The sequence below is a fragment of the Belonocnema kinseyi genome, chromosome 1 (assembly GCF_010883055.1).
Source record: "Belonocnema kinseyi isolate 2016_QV_RU_SX_M_011 chromosome 1, B_treatae_v1, whole genome shotgun sequence".
Lineage (NCBI taxonomy): Eukaryota > Metazoa > Arthropoda > Insecta > Hymenoptera > Cynipidae > Belonocnema > Belonocnema kinseyi.
In genome coordinates this window covers 31,181,456-31,191,423 of record NC_046657.1, presented here as the reverse complement: position 1 = coordinate 31,191,423, position 9,968 = coordinate 31,181,456, and the positions used below count along the sequence as shown (strand labels likewise).

The following is a 9,968-nucleotide window of genomic DNA, read 5'->3' as shown; positions in this document are numbered from 1 at the left end:
ATAACATAACCTCAAAATATACGCATATCAAGAGGCGCGCGATCTATTCAAATCATGAGAATCGTCAGCATCGAAATCTGGAAATATTAAAATCCCAATCTCATAAATTTATTTCAAAGCAGTTAGCTGTTAGCAGATAGATATATAAATCGAATCGACGAAGTGCTCCGACCGGCAATCGTGCATCTTCGAGTTTTCAAATTCAGAAGAGGAGAAATGGGTTGCGCGCGCAACTCAGTTATTTACAGCGTCTCCTACTATATTCACACGGACATAGCCCTGTCATAGTATTGGACCGCATCTCGTTTCAGATCTGGGATCACTGGGTCATATTAGTATCGCTTGTAAGCTCGGGGTGTAGACCTCAGTGTCAAATTTTTGTAAACAACTTTTCCGTCGACTACAGCTTCCTTTTCTTGAGGTAGGACTTGAATCTCTTTTATAGTGACTTAGCCAGGTCTTTTTTTTACCTTTACTTCTTATTATCATAGAACTTTAATGACCCATGGCTGGATCACTATGATTAGTGAGTAGTTCTTATTTAATGGAGTGCCGACTAGTGATGTTCTCTTCCCCTTGTTATTTGTGATTATGTGCCGTGTCTTATTATGGAATATTCAGAGTTTCTTCGTATGTTCCCTTTTTTTTAAAATGTGAGTACCTACTATGATCCCTGTGCCGACCCCTTTACTCATGTAACTTCCCAACCTTTATGTAACCTTTTCTCGTTTCCGATTTCATTATAACTTCATTATAACCTTCAACTAATAAAGTTAATTTTTAACAAAGTACTTCAACTTTTAACCAATTAGTTAACTTACTCAAAAAGATAAGATTTGATAAAAAAATAAATAATTAAAAAAAAAGGATTCAAAACAAATAAGTAAAATTTGTAAGTAAAAAAAATTTTGTAAACAAAATATTGGATCTTCTATCAAAAAAATTAATTTCTTACCCAATAATTGAATTTTCAGCAAAATAGTTACATTTTGAACAAAACAAATGAATTTTCAACCAAGAAGATTAAATCTCTGTAAAACAAGATACATTTTTGATAAAAAATGTCATAGTTTTGCTTTCAAGAAAATGAATTTTCTATTTAAAAAAATATTTTTAATCAAAGAAATGAATTTTCAACTGAAGAAAATAAATGCTAAACCAAACATGAAATAGCTAAATTTTTAGTCAACAAAATTTATGTTAAACAAAAAAAGAACAAATTTTCGACAGAACACTGCAATTTCTAAGCAATATAACTTATTTTTATCTAAAATAATTAAACAAATGATCAACCAAATTCTGAACTTGCAAATTAATTATGAACCTAATAGTTAAATTTTCCACTCAGGAAATAAATTTTCAACTGAAACGAGGAATTAGTCACCAAGAAAATTGAAATTCTACGAAAAAAGACAATGTTTCAACAGAATTCGAAAATCTTCACCAAATAGCTGAATTTTAAAGAAGAGAATATGAATATTAAGAAAAACATGGAAAATTTAAATTACTAAAGCGACAAATCGTCAACCAAAAAACACTTTTTAAATGTAAATAATGCAATGAAAATAGGGGGAAAATGGTTATCCTTCATTTATTGTAAAAAGACCATTTTTACTATTAATTAACAATGAAGTTACTTAATTGTGCTCGTTTCAAATATAAATTAAAATAAAGTAGTATGGATTAGGCACGTAAAGATGCGTGTTTTCACATAGGTAATGTACGATATTTAATTTAATAGCAGTATGTTATGAGACTATAGGACTTTACTGGTAGTTTCTCGCTACAACAAAGAAACTTCAGTTTAAAAAAAATGTTCAGCAAAAGAAAAACGAATTTTTAACAAAATTTATTTTTTCATAACAAGCTTAATTTTCTATCAAGAAAGACGAATTTACAACAAAATACATACTTTTTAAACCAAGCATAGAATAATTAGATTTATAGTTTAAAAAATGACTTTTCAACTAAAAAAAAACGCATTTTGAACAAAGCGTTTCAATCTTCAACCAACTTAATCGATTTTCAACCACGTGCTTCTACTTTTAACTAAGTAGTTGAATTTTCAAGTAATAAATAAAAATTTTCAGTTAAAAATTTATTAGTTGAATTTGGAACAAAAAATATTTGAATTTTGAATTTAAATTTGGAACAAAGTAGTTAAATCTTTAACCAAATAATTTGATTTTCCACCAAAGAACTGAATTTTTAACTGAGGAATATAAATGTTAACTAAACATGAATTAAAAAAATTTATTCTCAACAAAAAAGAAAAAATATTTTTCACAGAAAATTTTCAATTTTGAAGCAAAGAAATTAATTTTTAGATAAAATAATTAATCTTCAACCAAAAAAATTAATTATTATACCAATAGTTGAATTTTTAACTTAAAAGATGAATTTTTAATGAAACAGATGAATTTTCAGCCAAGAAGATTGAAAGTCCTTAAAAAAAGATACAATTCCAACAAAAACGGAATGTTTTTAAAATTTGTGTTAAAAAATCCATTTTTAGTAAATGCAATTAGTTTTGAACCAAAATGATTCATTTTCTCCCACCTATGATTGAGTTTTAACAAAATACTTCAATTGTAAATCATATTTTTAATTTCTAAGGAAATCAACCAAATAGTTACATTCTCTGCAAAAGAAATTAATTTTTATTTGCAGAAGGTAAATGCTAAACAAAAATAGGTAAATTTTTACCTTAAAGAATTAATGTCCAACAAAAAAAATAAATTTTTAACTCAGTAGTTGCATATTTACACCAAAATATGAATTTCGTACAAAAAAAGAAAATTTTTCAAAATTAAAATTAAAATACAGTTGCATGCGTCTGTTTTGTTTAAATAAAAAGAGTCATAGATTTTGAATATTTCTCAGTTTCATCATGCAAGTAATTGTTACATTTTTCTTACTGTTAAACTTTAAAAATAAAATTTAGATATAAAAATAATAGTATATTACATCACGAGTAGAATTAGGCACGTGAAGATGCGCGTAACCCTACGAGTGATGTACGATATTTTCATTCGAAATCGGTATGTTATGAGACTATAGGGCTTTACTGGAATGCTCGTGCTACAATAAAGAAACTCCAGTTTAAAAAAAATTATAGACAAAAATACGAATTTCGAACAAAATGGTTCAATTTTCAACCAAAGAGATGGATCTTCAACGAAAAAAATGAATTTCTAATAAACTTGTTCAACTTCAGTTCAGACTCAACTTCAAGTTCAATCTTCAATTAAATAAATTAATTTTTAACAACGTAGTTCAGCGTTTAACCAACTAGTTGAATTTTCAGGCAAAAAATTTAAATTTCGAAATTCGAACAAAGTAGTTCAATCTTCTACCAAGTAAATTAACTTCTAACAACGTAGTTTTACGTTTATTAAAGCCATACAGTTTTTAACCAACAAATATTAACTTTTCAAAAAAATGTATTAATTGAGGTGTTAATTAAAAACTGCACAACGCGTACGTGGTTAGATGTTTACGGAAGTGCTTGGGGGCCACACCAAGGTCCCCCATCAATAGAAAATACCTGTTTTTGACAATAGCTCAACTAGGTCAGAATTAGAGAACAGGGTCGAATATGTTCCAGACAGACGGAAAATATGTACTTATATAGGTACATATTTCCTCCGAGTCATATCTCATCCACTATAAATTCAGAAAGTGTAAAATCCAACTCAACAGAGTTAAGTGCATTTAAATAAGTGACCAGTGAAGAAAATTTCGCTTTATTATCCGGAGATGTAAGTAGATTAGAAATTTAATATTCTATCTCGTAGTGAGAAATTTTTCTGTTTCATAATTGCAGAATTAAAAAAAAATAGAGGTGGCTTGAATTGTTTTCGTTACGAAAACATAATGAATTAATAATAAACATTTTTTGAAAAATTGAAGATAAACTTTATTCTGAAAAAATTTAAAACAAAAGTATTACCTGTTTGAAAAGTTACGTAACCGAATATGACTCCTTTTTTTTTAAAATCTTGATTTTTCTAGAAAATAGACGAACTTTTAACAAAACATTTTAATTTTCAACTAAAAAAATAAGGTTCTCAAACAATTGTTGCATTTTCGACAAAAGAGGATAAGTTGTTAACCAAAAATTATACAGTTAAATTTTCAATTTAAACAATTAAATTTTTATATAAAACTAATTTTCAACAAAATAGTGTAATTTTCCGGCAAAGAGAGAAATTTTTAACTAAAATTATGCATTTCCAAACATAAAAATGTAATTTTGACAACTTATTTCAACTTTCAACAACGTAGTTGGATTTTTAATTGAAAAAATTAATTTTTCATGCAGAAGAATAATTTTGAACCAGCGACGACGAATTTTAAGAGAAATACAATAATTTGAAAAAACTTTAACTGGCAATCAAATAGTTGAATTTTCTGCCAAAGTATCAAAATTTTTAATTTCATAAGACAAATTTTAATGAAAACAGTTGAATTTTCAACCAAAAGTATAAAAATTGAATCAAGAACATTAATTTCCAACCAAAAATGAAATAGTTGAATTCAAAATTAAAACAATTTAAATTTAATTTAAATCTAGCTAACATACATTTTTTTACAATATAATTCAATTTTTAACAAAAAAGTCGAATCTATAACAAAATAAAAAATCAATTGAATTAAAAAATTAATTTAAATTACATTTTCCACGGAAGTAAATAATTTTTCACTAAATAATTGAAATAATTTTCAAACGAAATGTTATATTTTCCATCAAAGTACTTGAAATTTTACCCCAAGAAGACGAATTTTTCACAAACCAGTTTAATTTTCATCAAACAAACAAAATTTCCACAAAAAAAAGATTAACTTTCTATAAAGTAAATTGATTTTTAATCCTGAAATCGAATATTTAAGCAATTTCAAAAAGGAACAGGAACACATTCACTTAAAAAAAAAGGATTAAAATGATATTTCTCTGATACAAAAAAATGATAGGGTAGAATATGGCGAAAGAAAGATTTTTTTAGTGCAAAGACATATTTTGTTTGTGTTTATGGAATGAAATGATGAAGGCAAATAAATATTTACTCAACACTCTGCAATATTCGTTGAACTAAGAAAATATTTTTGTTGTTCTAACGTTCGATATTTATTCAATATACGAGCGACACTGACTTAAGGAATAATAAAATAAATTTACAAATCAAGTTGAATATTAAAGAATATTAAAGACGGTCATTTTTAACATAACTTCGTGCATATTTCCGAAAAATAATAGTTCAAATTAATATTTAATTTTATGAAGGATTGGTTAAGAAAACTATACGAAAAGTATTTTTAATGTAGCGTTTTTATTTAATAAAAAAAACTAATTGAAAATAAAATTCCATGCGATAAGAAGAATACTTTCAAAGCACCTTTTACAAGCGTAGCGTTATGCAAATAATCTTTCGATAAGATTTCGGAGAGCAGGTCGAACTTCTTCAAAAAAGTTTTCAGATATTTTTTTCTTATTGTACAATCACATTTGACACCTGTCATGGTATATCGAGTACTGCCTAATTTAAAATCAGGCAATAACTTGCATATTTAGTATGAGTTGTAAATACCACTTAGAACAATATTGTAAGTTAGAGATTTTTTTAAACAAATTTTTTGTTTTAATATTCGTGAAGTGCGCAGGCAGCCGACTGGCAGCTGATGGCGTTGATAGCTCAAACCTACTTGATCTTAATATGAAAATGCACTGTCGGTGAAAGCCACATCGCTTTTGGAGGGAATTTCAAATTAGAATGAAAAATGCAATTTGTGTTTCTCTTTTTGTAATTTTTTATTGAATGTCTTATTATTTTTCGGAATAGGAAAAGTGTGGCAAGTGATAAAAAGATGCCGCTGTAAACTCGCTGATAATAATCTATAATAATTTTGCTATTAAACAAAAATTTTTCATTAAATTATTTACATGTCTTGTTATTTTGTAATATGCAACCAACATAGGGAAATAGGGCATTACGTAGAATAATATAAATAAGTTAATAAACATTTAAAAAAAGTAAAGCACAAATATCATTCTTCATTCTAATTTAAAAATTCCCGCCAAGACAGATGCAACTTTTACCGACAGTAAATTATGTAATACGATCAAGTACAGTTGACCTCTTAACGCCATCAGCTGTCAGTCGGCTTCCTGCGTACTTCACATCGTTTCCCACTATTGACACCGCGAAAACCCTTCCGGGGTCTATACAATTTCCAAAGTGCTATAAATTCTTTCGTTCTTGTTTTTTCATAATTGTACTACCTCTTTAAAAAAACGAGTATAATTTTTCAATTTGAATTTGAACGAAATATTGAACACAATGAAACTATTACAGTATTTAAATTGAAATTCTGCGTCAGGATTATTCGTGATGGATACTCGAAATATGTGGATGACTGTTCGTAATTGTTAAAGATCAGCCAGCGTGCTTAGCGTTTAAAAAAAAAATCCCGAATTTTATGCCCAAAAATCCATTTTTTAGTGATTGCTTTATCACTGTAAAAAATCGCAGGGCTATATTCGATTTTTTAAATTAAAATTGGTTGAATTTGACCAAAATATCCAATTTTAGATTAATATAAGTTCACTTTGTTTTTAATATAATTTTTTTTTTCAAACTTGATGAATTTTCAACAGATAACTAAACAAGATCACTTTTCTACAAAAAACGGAAGAGTTACATTTCCAACATTACCCAAATAATTCAATTTTCTACCAGAAAACAGGAATTTTGAATGAATAAAAGAAAAGGGGATATTTCAAGAAAATAGAACGAATTTTAATATGATGATTGAATTTTTAAACAAATAATAAAATTCTTAGCTGGAAGTATAATTACCAGAAAGATGCAACTGAAAAAATTAAAATACAAGGCAAATAAATTACTAACAAAAGTATTATATTAGGTTATCACCAAACTTCATTTTCCAAATTCCCTAAATTTACTCTGGCCAATGTTCGATTTTTCCTGAGCATTGATATTCAAATTCTTAATATTTTAGCATTTTAATATAGAATTTTGTATAACCGGAGTAAAAAAATCTCACATCAAAATTAAAAATTTTTAAATTGATTATAGTTGACAGTTGTTTAATAAGCCTGTTATAGCAATTAAACTTTTTTATAAAATTTTTGTTTGAGTTGAACAAAATTAGCAAGGTTGAGATATTTTCGATTGTATCTTCTAAATTTTTACTGCGATAAAATAAACTATCTATTGTTAGAAAGGTATGTTTTTCTACATAAAAGAAAATTTTTAAGGGTGGACTTTTGAATTATTCTAAATGAAACCTTCTAAAAAGTAGTTCAGAATTTAATTTAAATATTCAATACCTAAATTCATTGGGTTATTACTTAAAAAGAAATCAATTCCTTAAGTAAATTATTTCACATTGCCACATCCAGACATCTGTTCTAATGAAAAAATAGAGCCCAAAATTTTTTTTTGCAATGTACGAGTTTTTTGCCTTTAATCAATATATTAATATGCTTAATTGCTATGTAAAGAAGATAACAATAATAGATAATTTATTTTCTATAACAATACATATTTTATTTACCATAAATAAAAAATACAGATTTATAGTAATAGTAGAAGTCCATATCATAAAGCATAGAGTTATACGTTTAAAATTCGTACCACTTATTATTATCCGTAGAAATTATTTGCCCCCTAATTTTCATTTCTGAAAACCATTATGATGAATTATTTTTATTCGGACTGTTAAAATAAAACTCTCACTATTTTTAACTGTTCATCCTCTTCACTGTCAGTGCTTTACTCATCACGAGCACATGTAATTTTACAATTTATTTATTTAAAATATACAAATTATTTGTAATTGCTGCAACTTATTGTTAAAATTTATTCTTTTTTTTGGGTGTGGATTTTCATATCAGGTTAGTGAGGTTATATAGACGCCCTTTACATTGTTGCTACAAGAGCAATTGTATTCGCTATTATTGTAATTATGTTGTCGGGTTCCCTACTAGAAGTCCAAAAACCAAAATCGTTTATTTGTAATTGTACTGTTGTTGCAACCACTAACATTAGAGTAACGTGGCAATTTCATTAAAAATCGTTACGAGGAAACTTCTATACAATAGAATTTTAACTATCAGAGAAGATGCATTATAGAAAGTAAACTTCTCGTTAAAAACCCGAAATTTTTTCCAGAAGCGGCAGAGTGCGCTAGTGTCCAGTGTACGCTCACCTTCCATTCCCTTCAAAACTATCTAGGCGCCCAAACCGGATAGGAGTTAAAAAAAACATAGCGCGAGTTTCAAAGAGAAAACAGTCAGTTCACTGTCAGTTCACAGGAGTGACGCACCATAATTTTGAGAACAAAATAAAAATTTGCGTGTTTTTATGCCTACAAAAGGAGGGCGAAATTGCATTTTAGTCAGTAAAGGGACACACGAGAGTTTTCGATAATAAAATCATGAATTCTGTAGAAGCGGATGGAATTATTTTGGTGTAAAATGACTTGCAAACCACGTCACGCTTATCGTTAAAAACATCGACTCACCAATCCGCTATGAATTTCTCTTTCTATCTTTGTCAATCACGATCTCTCTCAAACGTTGTGAAAATACGGATATATGCACAAATCGCGCTCCTTTTTATCTCTAATGTCAAACCGTGCTTACTGAACCCTCATTTGTAACTTATCCAACACTCCGCAGACACCGCTCATAAGGCGTGATTTTTCGTTTTTATATCTAGGCATAAAAACACGCCATTTTTATTATTACGTTCGGATAATGTACTTTGGATGTGTTTATTTTTAAGGAAGAGACTTATATTACCAGAAAACCTATTTTATTAGTTAAAATCGTTAATTGTTTGAATAGATAAAAACAGATTACGGTTAAAGTATATTGTTCTTGAATTTTACCATTTTTTATTTTTTATTTAGAAAAATGAAAATATTTTTTGCACTATGCGTTACAACGCTTTTTCTGTGCACCGTCAAGAGCCACCACAGTTGGTGGCAATCTATGTCACTCTATCAAATTTACCCCAGAAGCTTCATGGATAGTGACGGCGATGGAAATGGTGACCTAAGAGGTAAACCTAATTTTAAAGACAAAGTAACCCCCGTAAATACATAATCTTATTTTGATTGCTAAATTGCTTAATTTTTATTCAAACTTCTCAGGCATCATTAATAAATTGGATTATTTAGCAGACTTAAAAGTCGATGCTTTTTGGTTAACCCCTATATACAAGAGTCCGATGGTGGACAATGGATACGATGCATCTAATTTCACCGGAATTAATTACATGTTTGGAACCATGCAAGACTTTGAGAACCTCGTTAAGAGAGCTCATGATTATTCAATGAAAGTTCTCATGGACTGTATACCTACTTACAGCTCTGACCAACATGAATGGTTTCAAAAAAGCGTTGCGGGAGTTGAACCTTACACTGATTATTATGTGTGGAAAGAAGGGCAAAAAGATGACGGAATTATGCAACCACCTAATAACTGGGTGAGGATTTTAGTGGCTATTAAAGTTCCTGGTTAATCTAGAGAATACAGTGAAACTCGCGATAGTCGCGGTTTTGGGGCTGACCGTGAACGTGACATAACCTAACAGAATCGGAGATAGTCTAAGTCCAAATGTAAACAGGCTTTGTCTTGTCAGGCCTGAGCAAGGTCGCGAACTCTTCATAGTTTCGCACAAATATAGTCGCGGCGGGGCGTCAATTCTCGGAATTGCTATCTCCGGGCGCGCTATGTCCGAGTTTGACTGTATTTATGACACTGTTAGCACAAAGAAACTACTAGCCAGTATTCATTCTAGTAAAGACTTGCATTTACTTTAATACTTTTGTGTCAGTTTCAATCCACAGACTGACCTCATAATTCTGTTTTTCTGTTTACTCCAGAGAAGTGTATTTAATGGATCAGCGTGGACTTGGAATGATAAAAGACAAGCTTT

The 9,968-nt window shown here is 28.9% G+C and overlaps 1 protein-coding gene across 1 annotated transcript in view; it reads left to right on the top strand.

Moving 5' to 3' along the window:
* Positions 1-368: 368 nt before the first annotated feature.
* LOC117177318 (alpha-glucosidase-like) overlaps positions 369-9,968 on the top strand; it is a 14,663-nt gene continuing 5,063 nt past the window's right edge. Inside the window, exons 1-4 of the mRNA XM_033367934.1 lie at positions 369-421; positions 8,938-9,089; positions 9,181-9,515; positions 9,916-9,963. Coding sequence (XP_033223825.1) covers positions 8,942-9,089; positions 9,181-9,515; positions 9,916-9,963 — 531 coding nt within the window. The 5' untranslated portion in view covers positions 369-421; positions 8,938-8,941. The remainder of the gene's footprint in view (positions 422-8,937; positions 9,090-9,180; positions 9,516-9,915; positions 9,964-9,968) is intronic.